Source organism: Eulemur rufifrons, chromosome 7 (assembly GCF_041146395.1).
Source record: "Eulemur rufifrons isolate Redbay chromosome 7, OSU_ERuf_1, whole genome shotgun sequence".
Lineage (NCBI taxonomy): Eukaryota > Metazoa > Chordata > Mammalia > Primates > Lemuridae > Eulemur > Eulemur rufifrons.
Window position 1 is genome coordinate 201007392 of NC_090989.1, and position 19794 is coordinate 201027185.

General features: G+C 39.3%; 1 protein-coding gene across 9 annotated transcripts in view; it reads right to left on the reverse strand.

The window, feature by feature from the left end:
* Positions 1 to 19794, reverse strand: part of IARS1 (isoleucyl-tRNA synthetase 1) — a 75012-nt gene that overhangs the window by 4737 nt on the left and 50481 nt on the right. For 7 of the 9 annotated variants that reach the window (XM_069476269.1, XM_069476275.1, XM_069476272.1 and 4 more), the window contains 6 exons: positions 18925 to 19020; positions 17832 to 18008; positions 16532 to 16637; positions 7575 to 7700; positions 1698 to 1841; positions 867 to 1019 (listed from right to left, as the gene is read on the reverse strand). In XM_069476269.1, the coding sequence (XP_069332370.1) occupies positions 867 to 1019; positions 1698 to 1841; positions 7575 to 7700; positions 16532 to 16637; positions 17832 to 18008; positions 18925 to 19020 (802 nt within the window). The remainder of the gene's footprint in view (positions 1 to 866; positions 1020 to 1697; positions 1842 to 7574; positions 7701 to 16531; positions 16638 to 17831; positions 18009 to 18924; positions 19021 to 19794) is intronic. The other 2 variants (XM_069476270.1, XM_069476271.1) reach the window with 1 other exon arrangement.

The window sequence follows — 19794 nt, forward strand, 5'->3', positions numbered from 1 at the left end:
TGGAAAAGATAATGTCTGGCAATTTTCAACAGGTGATAAAAGACACAAATTCCGATTTAGAAAGTCCAATAAATCCTAGGTTGTAAGGTTTTATAAATAAAAGGATGGAATGATAAGAGGTTTTGAGTTAGGATGTCAAGAAGAATGGCTATAAACAGAAAAAACAGATCCCACAAAGGGCAGCTATTTGGGGAAACAATTCCAATGGCAGCAATGTTAAGTGAGCACGTCTGATGTGTAGTAGGATTATAGAACAGAACTCAGAGGGTAGGGCTACGATGTCAATAGAGAAGATGACAGAGCAGCACAGAAGTAGATATTGAACTGGACAATGTGAAGAGGGAGAACGAGAGGAGAAAACATGTCATTGCCAGAGACTAGCTGGTGCAATCACCGTAATGAGTTTCTGTTTTCTGGATCAGTGAAAGTGGAATATGTTAACGGATAAGCTCACTCTTTACACTGCTATGTAGCTCAGTGAGAAATGCACATGAGCATGCTTGATAAACTGTAAAAGGAGGCATAATGTCAATAATAAGTTTCCTTCAGGCTGTTATTTTACAACACTGGTAATTTTGATTCTTGGGGAAGAGAACAATTTTAGGGTCAGCAAGTATGCTAATTTACCTAGAAGCACGTATTTTTAATAACATACCAATTTTTAGATATTTCCAAAGCAAAAAAATAACTGTCTTTTTAATTATAATTAAAAAAACCCCATAGTATGGCAAATTTCTGGGGAAAGAACAAAAAAAAGAGATAATGATAGTATTCTCTCTTACATACATATTCTACAAATGGTTAATGGCATCAGAATTTATTTTCAACAGAAGAAAAAAAAGAAAACTTATGGTCCATAATCTTACCTTGTGTCTGGGTCTCGTTCAGAAACAGCTTTAGCTTCCTGCTCCGAAGGCCAAACACCTTGGCTGCTTCATACAGAAGACCTTGGTGGGTGAGCCCATTCTGCCCAAGTGGGTTTTCAAGCAGGAGAGTGCCCACAGTTCCCATTAAACACTCTGTGGAAGAAACAGTAAACTGGATTAAATCCTGAGAGTTCACTCTCTATCTCTAACAGAGGTGGCAACTACAGACAGCTCTAACAGGCAGTGCTGAAGGCTCCTGAGGCCCGCAGTGAATATAGACCATGAGCGTGACAGCTGGAAGTGCAGTCCATGTGGCAACAGCCTTAAACATTTCACAGAGGGGAAGGGGAAAGAGAAAAACTGACTTATATAAACTACACAGATATTCAGTACAAAGTCAAGTGAACAGCCTAAAGAGTTCAGTAAAAATATGCACAATGAGGATCCTAAAATATCAGGAAAAAGTAAGCATCAATCTATTCTCTTGATTAAGGCACGGTGGGGTACAAGTTTTCCAAACATTTTCGAAGAAAAAATAAAACTATAAATTGACATGTTTTGGTGCTTAAACAATTTAGTTTCATTTAGTTGTAATTGTTACCTAACCAATGTATCTCATTTCCTGACTATTAGAGAAGGATGAGGGTTTTTCTACATAAACACACCAGAAGAAATAAGCTTGTGGGTGCTCCCAAAAGCAGTGGTGAGAGCCTACACTTTAAATCACGACATTGAAGCCAACTCAAAAATACACAGAAATTAGAGATTTGACCATAAGGGACATCTTCCTGCCCAGCACCCCCCAACCTGACTACTGGGGGAGGCATGTACCTTGTGGCTCTGCGTTCAGGAGCTGCAGGTTGATGTACCGACAGAGAAGAGTACTAGGACTGCTGATCAGAGAAGGAGCTGATCCTGTAGTCACACAAAGTGTTTTTCCACTAAGACTCAGTAAGTCAGTTTGGTTCTGTATTTCTAAAAACAACAACAATTTTTTCAGGGTTAGATAGATAGTTCACAGCTCAAGACATTCACTTTTCTTACTTAAATATTAAACAGACTATCACGTATCTTTTTACACAATGCTTTCTGCTTAACTTTTTGTTTATCAGAGGACATTACCTTTTCTATAAATCAGGCTTTTAATGACAAACAATAGTAGGAAATTTTAATGTTGCAAAATAAATGGCATAATATTAATGACTTAAAATATAAGGCAAATTGTTTTCTCCCCTTTTAGTATGTTCTCTGTATACTGTGGCTCCTCCTAAAATTTCCAGAATTTTAAGAGGAGCCTATATCAGAATCCCAAGCTTTACCATGAAAAGCTTCAATTAAAAAATGGTAATTACGGTCAGAAGGTAAGTTGACTCTTGAAAAGATATGGAAAAAACTAAGACACACAGAACACATGTAGCATAATTTCATTTAGATAAAATTAACATTGCTAGTACATAGGTAGATGACCAGTATTGGTTATGATATGAAATGGGTGCACTGGGCAGCCTGCAAATATCGAGTGGAAGTGGCACATATGAAACTGGGTAGGGGCAGTTTCTCAAGGAAAAAGGAACCTGCACCACCAGGTGGCTGGATGCCCATGCCCAGCCCAGGGCCACATGGTCTTTCTCAACCACAACTGTGGCCTCATGTGAAGTGACCAGTTGACTGAGAAAGAAAACATTTTGGGTCTGGTGTTGCAGATCGTTCTATATGACATTCTGTACCATCAAAAGTAGACAACTGCAGTCTTACAGCCCCACTCTGACTCTGGGTGGCCCCAAAGAACAATGGTGGACAGAAATCCTAACAACAGGCATAACTTTGTTCAGTGCAGCTGGCTGTTCATTTTGCTTAGGAGGAGGAATCACCAGAGGAGTGGATCTACACTAATTCATGGGCATTGGCTAATGGTTGGACAGAATGGGAACAGTTAGGGGCTCAGAAAGAACAGAATTGGAAGACTGGTGACAAATGAGTCAGGGTAAGATGTATGTGGACATATCTCTCCAAATGGGCAAACGGTATGAATGAGGATCTAAAAATTGGGTGGACAATATGACTCATTCTGTCCCTAGCCACTGTGTCCTTGCCCAGTGGACTGATGAACAAAGGGGCCATACAGGTGGGGAGGAAGGATACCCATGGGCTCAGCAACATTACTCCCCAAAGCTGATTTTGCTACTATGTATGTCACCTTCCAAAAGCAGGAACCATTACTGAGTTTCCAATATCGCATTATTGCCAGGGGAGAAGAGCCAGGTCCCCGATGGCAGGCTGGTTATACTAGATCATTTCCATCGTAGAAAAGGCAGTGCTTTGTCCTTAACATGGATTTGTCATTGTCACCTGTAATGTTTCTGTCAAACCCACCATCCATGGACTTAGAAAATGCCTTATCAAAACATACACTGGGGAAAGACATCCTTTCCAATAAATGGCTGGGAAAATTGGATTGCCATATGCAGAAGAATAAAACTGGACCCCATCTCTCATCATTTACAAAAATCAATTCAAGATGGATTAAAGACTTGAATGTAAGACCTAAAACTATAAAAATACTAAAAGAAAACCTAGGGAAAACTCTACTGGACATTGGTCTAGGCAAAATTTATGACTATGATCTCAAAAGCACAAGCAACAACAAAAGTAGACATGGGACTTAATTAGACCACAAAGCTTTTACACAGCAAAAGAAATAACCAACAATGAACAGACAACCTGAAGAAAAGGAAAAAATATTTGCAAACTCTACTTCCGACAGGGGACTAATATCCAGGATCCACAGGAACCCAAACAACAACAACAAAAACCCCCCAAATAACCCCATTAAAAAGTGGGCCAAGGAGGTGAATAGACATTTTTCCAAAGAAGACAAATGGCCAGCAAGCATACGAAAAAATGTCCAACATCACTAATCATCAGAGAAATGCAAATTAAAACCATAATGAGATCACCTCACATCAATCAGAATGGCTATTATCGAAGACACACAAAACAACAGATGTTGACAAGGATGCAGAGAAAGGGGACTCTTATACACTGTTGGTAGTAATGTAAATTAGCGCAACTGCTGTGGAAAACAGTATGGAGATTTCTCAAAGAACTAAAAATAGAACTAAAAATAGAACTACCATATGATCCAGCAATCCCACTACAGGATACCTACCCAAAGCAAAAGAAATCACCATATAAAAAAGATATCCATACTTGTATGATTATCCCAGCACTGTTTCACAACATCAAAGACATAGAATCAACCTAAATGTCCATCAACAGTATTCGATAAAGAAAATATGGTATACACACACAATGAAATACTATTTGGCCATAAAAAAGAATGAAATTATGTCTTTTGAAATAACGTGGATGGAATTTGAGGCCATTAAGTGAAACAACTCAGACACAGAAAGACAAACACCATACATTCTCCCTTATCAGTAGGAGCTAAATAATGTGTACACATAGAAGCAGAGCGTGGAATAATGAACAGTGGAGACTCAGGGGGTGGGGAAAGAGGGGGGTGGTTGATGGGAGGTTGCTTGGCGGGTACAATATGCATTGCTCCAGTGATGGATGCACTGAAGGTGCTAACTTCACCACAATGCAATATGCTCATATAGCAAAATTGCACTTGTACTCCCTCCATGAATATATACATAAAAAAAAAAAAAGGGAGACTGTCTCATTCACCAACATGGCATTCCACACAACATCGCTTCTGACCACAGAACTAATTTTTTAGCAAATGAACTATGGCAAGGTGCTCAAGTTCAGAGAATTTACTGGCCATACTATGTTCTCCATCATCTGAAGCAGCTGATCTAATAAAACGGTGGAATGGCCTTTTGAAGGCTCAGTTTCAGTCCCACCTGGGCAGCAGCACCTCAAAAGGGCTGGAATATTGTCCTTCAAAATGCTATTTGTGCTTTAAATGAGAGAAAGGTGGACTATGGCCTAGCCTGGCTGCCTGTACGTAAATAAGTAAAGTTTTAATGAAACATTGCCTTGCCCATTGGTTTACAAATTATCACGGCTGCTCTTGTATTACAATGGCACAGTTAATGGCTCCTAGTCTAAAATATTTAATATCTGCCCTTTGAGAAAAAGTTTACTGACCCCTACTCTAACTCATAGACCCACATATGGTACCATTTCTCTCACAGCTAAGATTCAGGGTACAGATATCAAGAGGGAGGATAGATTAAAGTGGTTCATCTGTCACCCTTAATAATCCACTTTACTACTTTGATCTCTGCTAGTTTAGAAGTTTAGTTCCTAAGGTAGGAATGCCTCCAACAGGCAACAAAACAATGGTTTATTAAACTGAAAGTTGACACTTGGTCACTTTGAGCTCCTTTGCCCAGTGAACCAACCAGCAAATGGGGTGCGGTGGGGGGGCTACTGTCCTGACTTGGGTGATTAATTAATTATACAATGAGGGTAAGAATATGTCTGGAGTACAGGAGATCCCCTGCACCTTATCAGTGATAGAATGAATGAACAACTACAAATATCCAATATAGACAGGGATTTTAATGGCTCCAATCCTTCAGAAAAGATTTAGATCATCCCATCATGAAGGATACTTGCTAAAGCCAAAGGACCTAAGGAATGGGTAGCGGAAGAAGGAAATGATAGATTACAGCATTGACCATATGATCAGTTACAGAACCCAGGACTGTAATAGTTACATCTTTTTTATTAGGTAAGAATGTATTTGTGTACATATTAACAAATTCTTATTTTTCTACTCTTATTTCCCTACCATATAACAAAATATTTTAACAGGTTAACTTATATCTCAGTAACGTTAAAGTATAAAGTACAGTAAAGGGGTGTGTGTGGCTCAGCTAGAAGAGAAATTACTATCACCCAAAGATGGATAAGGTGACTTTCTGTCCTGGTTTGGCTAATGCAGTTATTAGCATGGTTTAAGTTATACAAGGCAGAGGTGAAAGTATGATTTAATTTATTAAGGTCTTCATTTGGAAGTTAAATATGGTTTAAAGAACCATGTATAGATGCCAAGATCACAGGGGGTGGACAGTGGTGGTTTCATCCTGTGTCAATGTAGCTAAGCTAGAACTGTTTCCCAGATTCTCTGGCTGGCCTGGTTCTGGGTAATGGCTTGACCACAGAGTAATCTGTACAGGATTTAGAAGGCAGAAGTTTACCATTATGGTCAGTGTAGGACCCAGGAACCCCTCATATTTCTCAAGCTGCGGTGGATCGGCTTGCTGTGTTAAGTGAGACAGCGAGTGGCGGTGCTCCTGCCTCTGTTCTTCCAAATTCTGGGCCAGGCACACGTGCAACCCTCAGGTAAAGCGCACCAGCAATTGCTTCTGCAGGTCACCTGACTGTCAGTGTTAGATGTGGTTAGACAGATGTGGGCTCCAGCCTGTCTTTGCTTTTCCCTACTTTTCAGCCTATAACTGACTTCAGGCAGTGATTTAAGCCTTCCACTGACTTACTCACCGCCTCCCCCTGGTGGATCCTGGTTAGAGATTTTTCTCAGAGACCCAACTTGCTACCTTCTTCCAGACCTTTACTTCCCTAGTTTCTCCCACATTGCTTTTGCTTCTCTTAGCCATTCTTTCGGTGAATACAACAGCAAACGGTTTTCCAATGGTTGTAACCATTTACAATACAGCAGTGACTGAGAGTTCCTATTATGCAATATCCCTGACATTTGATTCTGTGAGATTTTTCTAGTTTTTGCCAATCTGGTGGCAGTTAATAGCACCTCCCTGTGATTCTATCTTGTATGCTCCTGATCACTATTAAGATTCAGCAGTTCTTCCTTAATTAATTGGCCATATAGATTTCCTCTTTTAAGTTACTTATAAGTTCCTAAAAATGAACGTTGAGATCCATAAAGTATGAGTTTCCTGAGGCTGTCATAATAAAGAACCACAAACTGTAGTGTGTGCGTGTGTGTTAAAAATAACAAATTTATTGCCTCACAGTTCTGGAGGCCAGAAGTCTGAAATCAAGATGTTGGCAAACATGCTTCCTCTGAAACCTGTAGGGGAAATTCTTCCTTGCCTCCTTCCTAGCTTGTGGAGGCTCCTAGAAATCTTTAGTGTTTCTTGGCTTGTAGCTGTGTGACTCCATCACCACATGGCATTTTCTCTATGTGTCTCTATGTCTTCACGCGGCTATCTTCTTAAGAGGACAATAGTCATACTGGATTAGGGGCCCACCCCACTCCAGTATCATCTCATTTTAACTAATTACATTTGCAATAACACTATTTCCAAAGAAGGTTAGGACTCCAGCACATCTTTTTTCAGGGGTCACAATTCAACACGTTAACAGTGGGAGAGAACGCATTTATCATTCTTTAAAATTTTATTCAGACTTGTTTTATTGAGAATCTGGATTTAGTGAGATTCAGGTACTATGTTTTATAAAGTTGAAACTCACAAAGGAGGTCTCTGAAGCCTGCATTCCATCACATGACTAACAGGAGAGAGGGTAGCATTAGAACTTTCACCTCCTAATAAGTTCAGGGTTTTCAGTCATATCACACAGTGAGGGGCACAAACAGACACCACAGGCAGGCACTGCTGAAGCGCCTAGCCCCAACTCAGAGAATCAGGAAAAATGCGAAGGTTATGCAATATAACTGACACCAATTTAAGACCTCCATTAATCTACCTTGTTGTGTCAAAGGACACAGATATCCTCTCACTTTCCACATACCTGTTTCATCATGGAAGACAGCCAGCTCTGTATTTTTAACACCAAAAATGCTAGTAACAACATTTTTCAGCTTTAAAAGGTTCAACCTATTATCGCCTTTTGGATTTTCCAGAAGCAATACCCCACCTAAAAAAAAATCACAAAAATAAGACTTCATTCAGAAGAAAACTTAAAATGTTAAATTTGCAGGAAAAAGGATATGGGGGGAGATGTCAAACTCTTATTTTTTCCTTTTTTTCTAGATTCAAACCGTTGTATTTTGATCCTCATTTTTCATTTTGTGCCATTTAGAAAACCTCAAGGCTCACAGTTGTTCAAAATAATATATATATTTTGCTAATAGCTTCCTAGTACACATGTATAAAATTGACTTTTGTATGTCTGCCTTATATCCTGTGACTCAAAGGCTTTTACTTTTTTATAAGAAACATGATTTTATTCAATTACTTTGGAAAGAAACCCAATTAATGTTTGTATCCAAGGGGTACAAAAAATGGCCCAAAATATCTTAAAATACTAGACTTAAAGATCATTTGCAGTTTCTTCCTCATAACATGAACGCTTTCAGGAGGACAATAAATTGCAAACAATATCAGATCATGTTAAAGTAGATAACAGTCTGTGGTTGCATTTGAAGCTATTCCTGGGAAAACAATCTTGTTGGAGTTGGGAGTTTTTCTTCCCAGTTGGCCAGCTGACCCAAGAATGGGCAGTCTTGGAGTTGGTAGATAGGAGAACCCTGTCTTGTCACTGGCCCTTTGTGACTGAAGCTGAAATAGAATCCTGGCCTTGCTAACATTAGTAATGCACACCCACTGACCATCCAACTGATTCCTTCCTTCTACAGTGTCTTCTGAGATAGCCAGGATGTTGGTAGTGGTGGACTAGCTCACATATCACACATCACTGAACTCCTGTAGCAGTTCAAGGGCCACATATTGTCTGAGGCATTATAAACACGTCCAAATAAACATACAACCATCATGGGAGCAGCTGGCAGTGGTGCTGGTAAGGAGACCAACATAGGGCTCTCAGGCCACGTCTTGAAAACAGTCACTGTGAGCTTCTTATTGGTTCATTTTCCACAGGGGCAGCTTTATTTCTCCCTTTCTTATCTGTATGCCTTTTATTTCCCTTTCTTGCCTTAGTTCACTGACTAGAAATTCCAGTACAAAGTTGAATAAAAGCTGTGAAAAGGAACATCCTGTTCCTGATCTTAGGTAGAAAACATTCAGGCTTTCCTCATAATGTAGCTGCAGGATTTTGTAGATTATCAAGTTGACGAAGGTCCCCTCTCTTCCTATTTTTCTGAGGGTTTTTATCATGAATGGGTGCTTAATTTATCAAATGATCTCTCTCTCCATCAACTGCTGTAGACATGTAATCTTTTAGTTTGATAAGATGTTAAGATTCTATTGACTGATTTTTAAATATTGAATCAGCTTTGCATCCACAGAATTAAACCCCAAATGGCCATGATGCATAACTCTTTGTACATATAGCTGGGTTCCATTTAACAATTTTTTGGTAAGAATTTTACATTTGTATTTATGAGTGATATTAGTCAGTTTTCCTTTTCTATCTTTGTTTTTTAATATTGTCTTTATCTGGTTTTGGCAGCAGGGTAATGCTACCTTCATAAAATGAGTTGGGGAATATTTTCTCCTCTTTTATTTTCTGGAACAATTTGTGTAGAATTGGTGTTAAGTTTTTAAAACATCTGGTCAAACTCTCCAGTGAAATGATTTGGGCCTGGAGATATCTTGAGATTTTAAATTATGAATTAAATCTCCTTAATAATTATAGGGCCATTCAAATTAATCATATATTAACATTTCATATTGGGTGAGTTGTGGTAATTTGTGTTTTTTTAGAAATTGGTTCATTTCATCCATTTTCTCAAATTTATGTGGGTAGATGCTTATCTTTTTTATTTTTGCAGAGTCTATATTGATATCCTGTTTCATTCCTAATATTGGTAATTGTGTGTTTTTTCCTTATTGGTCTTGATAGAGGTTTATAAATTTTACTGATTTAAGAACCAGATTTTTGTTTCATTTTTCTCTATTGTTTTCCTGTTTTCAATTGCATTGATTTCTCTTCTGTATTTCCTTCCTTCTGCTTGCTTCAGGTTTGTTTTCGTTTTGTTCCATGTAGTTTCTTGAGTTTGGATCTTAAGAGTATGATATAAAAATGCTCACTCCTCTTTCAGTCTTCAGTACAATTAATTTTCCCTCTCAGCACTGCTTTAGCTACATTATACATATTTTGATGTTGTATTTTCCGTTTCACACACTTCTGGTTTTTTTTTTTTTTTTTTTTTTTGAGACTTCTTCCCTGATTATGCATTATTTAGAAATATGTTGTTTGGTTTTCAAGAGTGTAGAGATTTCCCTTTTATTCTATTATTGATACATAGTTTGACTCCACTGTGAACAGAACAGAGAGCACACTCTATATGATTTCAACTCTTTTAACTGGCTGAGGTTTGTTTTATGGCCCAGGGACCAAGCTATAGTCTATCTTAGCAAAATTCAGTGGGAGCTTGAAAAGAATTTATATTTTGCTGCTATTGGGTAAGGTGTTCTATAAATGTCAATTAGATCCTGATTTGTTGTCTAAACGGTCTATCAATTGCTGAAAGAGGCATGCTGAAGTCTCCAAATATAAATGTGGATTTGTTTGTCTATTTCTCCTTTAATGTCTATAATCTTGTTTCATGTATTTTGCAGCTCTGTTGTTACATGCATATACATTTAGGATCACTCTGTCTTTCCTGTGTATTGACACTTCTATCATTATTTAATGTTCCTGATAATTTTCTTGCTCTTAAGTCTATTTCATCTAATATAAACATGGCCCTTCCTACTTTCTTTTGATTACTGTTTGCATGGTATATCTTTTTCTACCCTTTTTCTTTCAACCTATTTATATCATATTTGAAGAGTTTCTTACAGACAGCATATAGTTAGCAATTTTTCTTTCTTTCTTTCTTTTTTTTTTTGACACAGGGTCTCACTCTGTTGCTCAGGCTGCTGTGCAATGGCAGGATCATAGGTCAGTGTAGCCTCAAAATCCTGGGCTCAAGTGATGCTCCTGCCTTAGCTTCCTGAATATTATAGCTGAGACTAAAGGTGCACATCACCACATCCAGCTATTTTTTTTTTTTTTACTATAGAGATGAGGGTCTTTTTATGTTGCCAAAGCTGGTCTCAAACTCCTGACCTCAAATGACTCTCCCGCCTCGGCCAAAGTGCAGGGATTACACCACGCCTGGCCTCTAATGTGTTTTTTTTTTTTTTTTTTTTTTTTGAGACAGAGTCTCACTCTGTTGCCCGGGCTAGAGTGCCATGGCGTCAGCCCAGCTCACAGCAACCTCAAACTCCTGGGCTCAAGCAATCCTCCTACCTCAGCCTTCCAAGTAGCTGGGACTACAGGCATGCGCCACCATGCCAGGCTAATTTTTTCTATATATATATTTTTAGATGTCCATATAATTTCTTTCTATTTTTAGTAGAGACGAGGTCTCGCTCTTGCTCAGGCTGGTCTCAACTCCTGAGCGCAAACCGTCTGCCCGCCTCAGCCTCCCAGAATGCTAGGATTACAGGCGTGAGCCACTACGCTCAGCCCTCTAATGTGTTTTTAATAACTCTGCCAATCTCTGTTAATTGGTATACTTAGATCATTTTACATTTAGTATAATTATTGATATTGGTCTTCCATTTAATTTCTTCTATTTGCTCTGTTTTTTTCTTTTTCCTAGCTTCCTGTGGGTTACTTAAATATATTTCAGAATCCCAGTTTTTATTTGTCTATGTTTTATATGTATCCCTTGGTATAGGCTTATTACTGAAGTCTACTGGTGTCAACATTTTATCAGTCTGTGAGAAATATAGAAAACTTACTTCCCTTTTCCCTGGCCTATGTGTAAGCATCTTAACTATTTCTTGTAGAGTCAAGTCCTCAATGTTGTCGATAGGTTCCTGGAAACTGTGACTTTAAGTGAAATGACATACTGTGCAATGAAACCAATTCTACCATAGGCTAATACAAAAAAGAGTTAAACTCCTATGGCACACAGTACATTGTTTCACTTAAAATCAGTTTCTAAGAACCTACTGAGGATGCTGAGGACTTACTGCATATACATTGAAAACTACATCAAACAAGGTTATAGTGCCTGTTGCAACCATGACTTATAGTTCAGAAAGTTCAAGAAGGCGGCAAGTCTACTGAATTAACGTCTATTTTGATGCTCTAATGTTCTCTCTTCCTTCCTCATGTTTCTGAATTCCCTGTTATTTCCTTTCTGTGTTCAGAACATCCTTTCTTTCTTTTAGGATTGGTCTGCTGGCAACAAATTCTTTTAGTTTTCCTTCACTTGAGAATGTCTTGATTTTTCCACCATCCTATTTTTTTATTGATATAAAATTCTAGGTTGGCCAGGTGTGATGGCTCATGCTTGTAACCCTATTATGAAATATGAAGTGTCCCATTTTGAATCAAAAGTGTAGTTTATTATATCTCAAACAAGAAACAGCACAATTAATCTTAGTATGTGCTGAAACTAGCAACACAGTGTTGCCATCTTAATGGTAGCTTGTTTATGCCAGCAGCAAAGAAGCCTGGAGACCCAGGGGTGATGAAAGCATGAAAGGAGTTTTCCACAGCTTGTTGAGAACTGAATATTTTTCCTTTTAAGAAGTGGTCCAAAGCCTGCAAGAAGTGGTAGTCAGTTAGTGCAAGGTGTGGTGAACATGGTGAACGACAAAACGTTTCCAAGTCCGGCTTCTGTAGTTTGAGTAGTGCTGTTTGTGCAACACGTAGTCAAGTGTTGTCTTGCAAGAGGATTGGCCTGTCTCTAGAGACCAATCTCGGGTGGTTAATCGCAAGCAACCTCACCAACTGGTTGCAGTAGACATCTGCTGTAATCAGCTGACCAGGTTTCACAAAGCTGTAGTGAATAATATCAGGTGCTGGACCACCAAACAGACACCATTAGCTTTTTTTGATAAATATTTGGTTACAGGATGTTTCCACACTTCATCTCTATCCAACCATTGTGCAGAATGCTTGCGATTGTCAAAAAGAATCCATTTTCATCACACGTAACAACACAGTGTAGAAATGGTTTGCCTTTATGTCGTGACAGCAAAGAAAGGCAAGCTTCAAGACGATTTCTCTTCTGATGCTTGTTTAATTCATGTAGAACCCATCTATTCAGCTTCTTTACCTTGCCCATTTGTTTCAAATGGTCCAATATTGTTGGAATAGTAACATGAAACCTTGGTGCTAATTCATGTGTAGGTTGAGATGGATTCGCTTCCAGTACAACTTTCAGCTCATCGTCATCTACTTTGGTGTCAGGTCGCCCACTTGGCTCCTTTTCAAGATTAAAATCACTGGAATGGAACTTCTCAAACCATTGACGTACTGTGTGTTCATTAGCCACATCCTTTTCAAACATTGCATTGATATTTCAAGCTGTCTATGCTGTGTTGGTTCCATGATGGAACTCATATTTGAAAATAACATGCATTTTTGACTTATCCATGATTTCATAAAAATTGCTGTAAAAAAATTTTGAAAGATAATCACAAGCCAAAACGTGTGTTTGAAAGACTGAGGATGTACCTTCACAATAAAAATAAAACAGAACTGTCAAAGTGAAATGTCAGAGATATCGCCTGTCAAATTTAGTGCTTAAGGAAATCAGACATTTCATACTTAATAAGCTAAGCACTTTGGGAGGCTGAGGTGGAAAGATTGCTTGAGCTAAGGAGTTCGAGACAAGCCTGAGCAAGAGTGAGATCCTGTCACTATTAAAAATAGAAAAATTAGCCAGGTACGTGGTGCACACCTGTAGTCCCAGCTACTTGGGAGGCTGAGGCAGGAGGATCACTTGAGCCCAGGAGCTGGAGGTTGCAGTGAGCTATGATGATTTCACTGTATTCTACCCAAGGCAACAGAACGAGATTCTGTCCCTCCAAAAATAAAATACATAAAAAAATAAAATTCTGGGTAGACAGTACTTATCTTTCAACACTTGGAAAATACTATCCTTTTAACTTTCTGGTCTCTGTGGTTACTGAAATCCTGTATCATTCAAATTGTTGTTCCCCTGTAAGTTAGGTGTTGCATTTCTTTCATTGCTTTCAAGATTTTTCTTGTGTTCAGCTTTCAGAAGTTGACCATAATATATCTTTTTTTTTTTTCTTAGACAGAATCTCACTCTGTTGCCCGGGCTAGAATGCTGTGGCATCAGCCTAGCTCACAGCAACCTCAAACTCCTGGGCTCAAGCAATCCTACTGCCACAGCCTCCCGAGTAGCTGGGACTACAGGCATGTGCCACCATGCCCGGATAAGTTTTCTATATATATTTTTAGCTGTCCATATAATTTCTTTCTTTTTTTTTTTTTTCAGTAGAGACGGGGGTCTCACTGTTGCTCAGGCTTGTCTTGAACTCCTGAGCTCAAACAATCCACCCACCTCGGCCTCCCAGAGTGCTAGGATTACAGGCGTGAGCCACCACTCCCGGCCGACCATAATATATCTTAATGTGGATTTTTTTGGTTTTATTCTGTTTGGGTTTCACTGAGTGTCTTAGTCCATTCAGACTGCTGTAACAAAACACCATAGCCTGGGTAGCTTATAAACAACAGAAATTTCTCACAGTTCTACAGACTGAAAACTGGCCAAGACCAAAGTGCCAGCAGATTTGGTGTTTGGTGAAAGCCCATTTCCTGGTCCAAAGATGGTACTTTTTCTTTTTATTTTTTTGGAGATAGAGTCTCACTCTGTTGCCCAGGTTAGAGTGCCGTGGCGTCAGTCTAGCTCACAGCAACCTCAAACTCCTGGGCTCAAGCGATCCTTCTGCCTCAGCCTCCCAAGTAGCTGGGACTACAGGCATGCACCACCATGCCCAGCTAATTTTTTCTATATATTTTTAGTTGTCCAGCTAATTTCTTTCTATTTTTAGTAGCGACGGGGTCTCGCTCTTGCTCAGACTGGTCTTGAACTCTTGAGCTCAAACGATCCACCTGCCTTGGCCTCCCAGAGTGCTAGGATTACAGGCGTGAGCCACCGCACCTGGCCCATAGATGGTACTTTCTTGCTGTGTCCTAACAGGTGGAAGAGATGGCTAGCCCTTTATGGTCTCTTTCATAAGGGCACAAATCTCATTCATGAAGGCTCTACCCTCGTGACCTTTCAGACATCCAGAGGCCCCACCTCCTAACATCACCACCTTAGTTAGGGATTAGGATTTTAACGTGAATTTTACAGGGACACAAACATTCAGCCCAGAGCACTTACTTTCTTCAATCTGTAGGTTTACATGTTTTGCCAAATTTAGGTTTTCAGCTGTTATTTTTTTGAGTATCTCTTCAGTCCTACGCTCTTTCTCTTCTTCTAACTCCAATGACAAGAATGTTAACGTTTTGTTACTTGTTCCACAGGTCCTTGAGGCTCTGGACATGTTTTTTTAACTCTTTGTTGTTCAGAATGGGTAATTTCTATTGTTCCATCTTCTAGCTCATAGATTGTTTCCTTTCCCTTCTATTCTACTCTTGAGCCTATCCACTGACTTTTATTTCAGTTCTAAAATTTCTGTTTGATTCTTCTTTATATCTTCTCTTCCTTTGCTGAGGCTTTGTATTTTTCATTTGTTTCTATCGTGTTTGTTATTGCTCCTTGAAGCAATTTTATTATGGCCACTTTAAATTCTGTGAGATAATTTTATTATTTGTCATCTTGCTATTTCTATCTATCAATTATTTTTTCATTCAGTTTGAGATCTTCCTGGTTCTTGATACAATTAAGTGATTTTCATTGAAACCTTGCTATTTTAGGTATTATAAGACTCTGTTTCTTATTTAAACTCTGTATCTTCACTGATTTTGTTTGATATCACACTGGCAGGGGAAACAGGTGCACTGCTCAGTTTACTTTCTGGTGGGAGTAGAAGTCCAGGTTCGCTATCAGCCTCTACTGACACCAAGGTCAGGACTCCTTGTTAGTGCTGGGGGTGGCAGGTGAGGGAGTTCTCACTCTCCTTTAGGCCTCCGCCATTACCTCCCTGGCCAGGAAGGGTAGTGCCTCTTTACTGCTCCGCATGTGGCCCTTTCTGACACCTCAAGAATTGGTGGTAGTATGTGGCCTCATTATTGTCATGCAGTCATGAGTGGGAAAGATGCCTTGTTATTACCCAGTGGGGATAGAAAGCCAAGTTTTCCATGTAGTCTCCACTGACACCACAGGGCAGAGGGCCTCATCACTGCCTAGCTAGGATGAAAGTCCCAGCTCCCTGCTTGGTCTTCTATAAGACCACCATGGTAGTCAGGGTGGTCTTGAGGGTTCTCAACCTCACAAGGATGGAAGTCTAGGCACCCCCTTGGCTTTTTCTGGTGTGGCCAGTGGTAAGGTCATAGTTTTTTTCTGTGGTGTTTTCCAGAAGTAGAGTAGTTAAATTGTCTAAAAATTTTCTTTCTTGCTAGGTTGCCCCACCCTTGATCTTTTGTCTAGAGAGAGGATTTTGCTGGGGCTTTTGCTATACTTGTTGGCATTTCCAGGTTGCCAGCTTATTAAGGTCCAACTTTTGGATATACGAGGCAAAAGAGAAAATCCAGGGAACTCATTACTGTTATGTTACTTGATTACAAGGTCCCTAGCTGCTCTGCTTTCTTTACTCCATCTTTCAGAGTCGTCTTCTATTTGTTTTTATTTATAATGTCAAGGTGTCTAGAGGTACTCAGTGGGAAGAATGGGGAAAAGCACATCTACTCACCCTTCCCACAAGTGCAAATCCAGTCGTTTACTTTAGTGGATTAATTTTGATAATTAAAAAAAAAAAGTTATCTGATTCTACCAATTTCCTTATAATAGCCTTAAAAACATCCACTGGTTTAACTAAAACAAACAAACAAACATATAAACCATGGAATTTATTTACTCTTACCTTGCTCACTGCCATTTACACAAATGTTAAGATTGACATATGCACAAACAGGACCAGGCAGGGATGATCCTTTGGTGAGTGTAATTTCGAGTTCAGACCCCTTTAACTGAACACATGAGAACATATGACTAACTGCAGCATCTGACTGTAACATGCCACAACTTCAAGTAACATCTCAGTAAGAACAAGAGCTCTATACAATTCTGAGAATATATTCAATGTCCTGAAAGAGTCAAGAGCTATATATACACCCATTTTTTTCTTTGACCCTGTTCTCTTAAAAATGTAAATCTTTTTTCTGATTATATAAGCTCATTTTTAAAAAGTCAAATAATTAATATGCAAAACAGAAAATGAAGCAACACTGCAACTCGCCCCAATGAAATGACAAACAGCCACTTTTGGCCCTTTTTTGTCCTGTTCGTCCCACATAAAGAAGAGATGAGACAAAGAGAAAGTGATTAAATAAATGAGATATAGTATAAATGACCTACTTCTGAACTATGAGCCAATATCTTCTTTGTCTTAGTATCAGACTTTCATAGTTAAATCTAAAATCCCTAGATGTAACAATAGAAAACGCTACTGTAATTTTTTTCTGCTATTTTAATTTTACGTATAACCTACTACCATAAAAGTTAAATGCTTTTAAAGCCAACTGTTTACTTTTTTTTTTTTGAGATAGGGCCTTGCTCTGTTGCCCAGGCTAGAGTGCAGTGGCATCATCACAGCTCACTACAACCTCAAACTCTAGGCTCAAACGATCCTCCCATCTCAGCCTCCCAAGTAGCTGGGACTACAGGCGCGCACCACCACGCATGGCTGAGTTTTCTATTTTTTGTAGGGATAGGGTCTTGCTCTTGCTCAGGCTGGTCTCAAACTTGTGGCCTCGAGTAACCTCCCACCTCGGCCTCCCAAAGTGCTAGGCTTACAGTCGTGAACCACCACACGAGGCCTGCTGTTTACTTTTAATAATAATTACCAGAATCCACAATATTGACTTTTCTAGTTTTAGAAAAATAGGCTCACATAGCCTGTCTATTTCCCAGAAAATCTCATGTACCCTCCTGGCTACTTTCCCTAAGAGAACTGCTGTGTCAACAGTTCTGCCTTCTCTCCCCCTCCATCTCTTCTAGACTTCCACTCTCTAACCCTATCCACTACCATCCACAGCAATACGTTAGGATTGAGTACTATGCCAATTTCTACTGGTAGATAGAATATCAACATGTGACTACATCAACTTAAAGTAAAACCTAATCTGAAATCTTTTAGTAGTTCAACATAACTCAGAACTCACCTGTGTTTTTTCTTGAATAAGCATTTTATCTGATGTAGAAACTGGATATGGTTTCAAGGGAGCCTTTATGGTGGCAAATATGAACTCTGTGTGGCTTTCAATAACATTATTCAGATACCTTCCTTCAGACGTTGCTTTATAATAAACTGTTATTTCATCAGTTGGAACCAGATTGCACTGAAAGCACGTACAGACAATTTCAAAAGGTAAGCACATTTTGTTAATCAAAATGTAAGGCACTGCTGAAGAAGGGCTGATGATCCCATGCTGAATCATCATGGGAGGGCAGTCACCTGTCCATCCCTCCTTGGGTGATCTATAAGACTAATTGCACTGTAGTATATGATTTGCTTTGCGTTCTTTTTCCCACTATTTGGGGTAGGGCATGTGTCTTTTCCTAGCACAACGAGCACCTCATGAATGATGAAACAAACAAATAACTGAGAACCCATTTACATATCTCTGAAATTCCTCACCCCATCCCCCCCGTTATTTGCTGGAGTGGCCTCCTCAGACCCTAGACCACAGGTCTCAGATGTCTGGCCTGAGAAGGAAGATGTGCAGGAGGGAGCTAGCTGTCACTGCCCTCCGTGATAAGCGCTTCCTGATTCTCTCACCTGGTGGGGGCTTCACAGCCCCTCTGCTCTCCAAGCAATGGGCTTCTGTGCACCTTCCCCAGCTCCCTAAGGAAGAAAAACTACCCCAGCTCTGTCCAAACCTAGAAATTTCTCCCTTGAGCTAGGAGCCCTCTATATTGACTGTATTTCTCCCCTTCCTCAGAGACACTCATTGTCATCTCTGATTACCTTGTGTACCAGGCAGGAGGGTTATTTTGTGGAAACCCAAGAGAAATGAAAAAGGATGGGTAAGGCCACAGGTTGGCTGAAAGCTATAGTTTGGGAGTAAGTGGGGAAGAAAAGAGGCCTGTCTTTCCTGCAGAGTACAGACCGAATGGACAGATGATCAGGGAATCATTATCATTAATTGATCACTATGGTTTATATTATCTGCCTCTCCTATCCTCCCCTAACAACCAAACCCAAACAAACAAAAATAAAAAAAAAGTAGCTTATTCTTAATCTGACAAACTGACCTTTTTACGAAGTTTCTGGATGCGATTGATGACTTCTCGAGCCATTCCTTCATCCACCATTGACTGGTCAGGGGTGACATCTAAGAGAACCAGGGCCTAGAGGAATGAATAGTGCATACTATGACAATCAAATAAGGAAAAACACTTCCTTCAAACTCAGCAAAATGCTATTTAAAACTAAATTCTGGGAAGTCTATAATGCAGCATTATTTATTCACAAAACTGAGCAAAGGAAATAAAATCAATCTAGTTTATCATTTGGGTACTTTTTTGTAACCAGCCATTTCTCCATCTCTGGAGAAAGGTACAACTTTTTCTTCCTTGTTTGTAGGGTGCTGCTTACAGGAGATGTCCTGAGACTGGTCTCTCCTGAAAGCCCCTCACATCTTGGCCATCTAATAAATAATACCAACTCTTCTAATAAATAATCAACAACCATGAAGACCCTTAAGCAGCACAACTTTTCATATCATGAGTGAGTGGATCAAAGGCCTCAAAGCAGTCAATTCCAAGTTATATTCTTACACCATGACCCTTCTGATCCTGTGGTTTGTATGATTCAAGACAACATCTACAATAGACCACAATACTTTTTATATGACTTAGTTTAAACTGTCATCTTTTTGCCAATCTTATTTTTCTATCTCATATATTCAGAAAATTTTTGATTTTGATATAGTAATAATGACACCATCACTTCCATTATAGAGTACATCACAGAGTAACATATACTCTACAAATTGTAATCACCTTGTATTATTAAATTAGGCATCATCCCCATTTACCTCTAAGGAAATTCAATCAGAGACGTTAACAAACTTGAGTTACTTTACAAAGGTACAGGAAGCAAAACTGGAAACGGATAAGCTC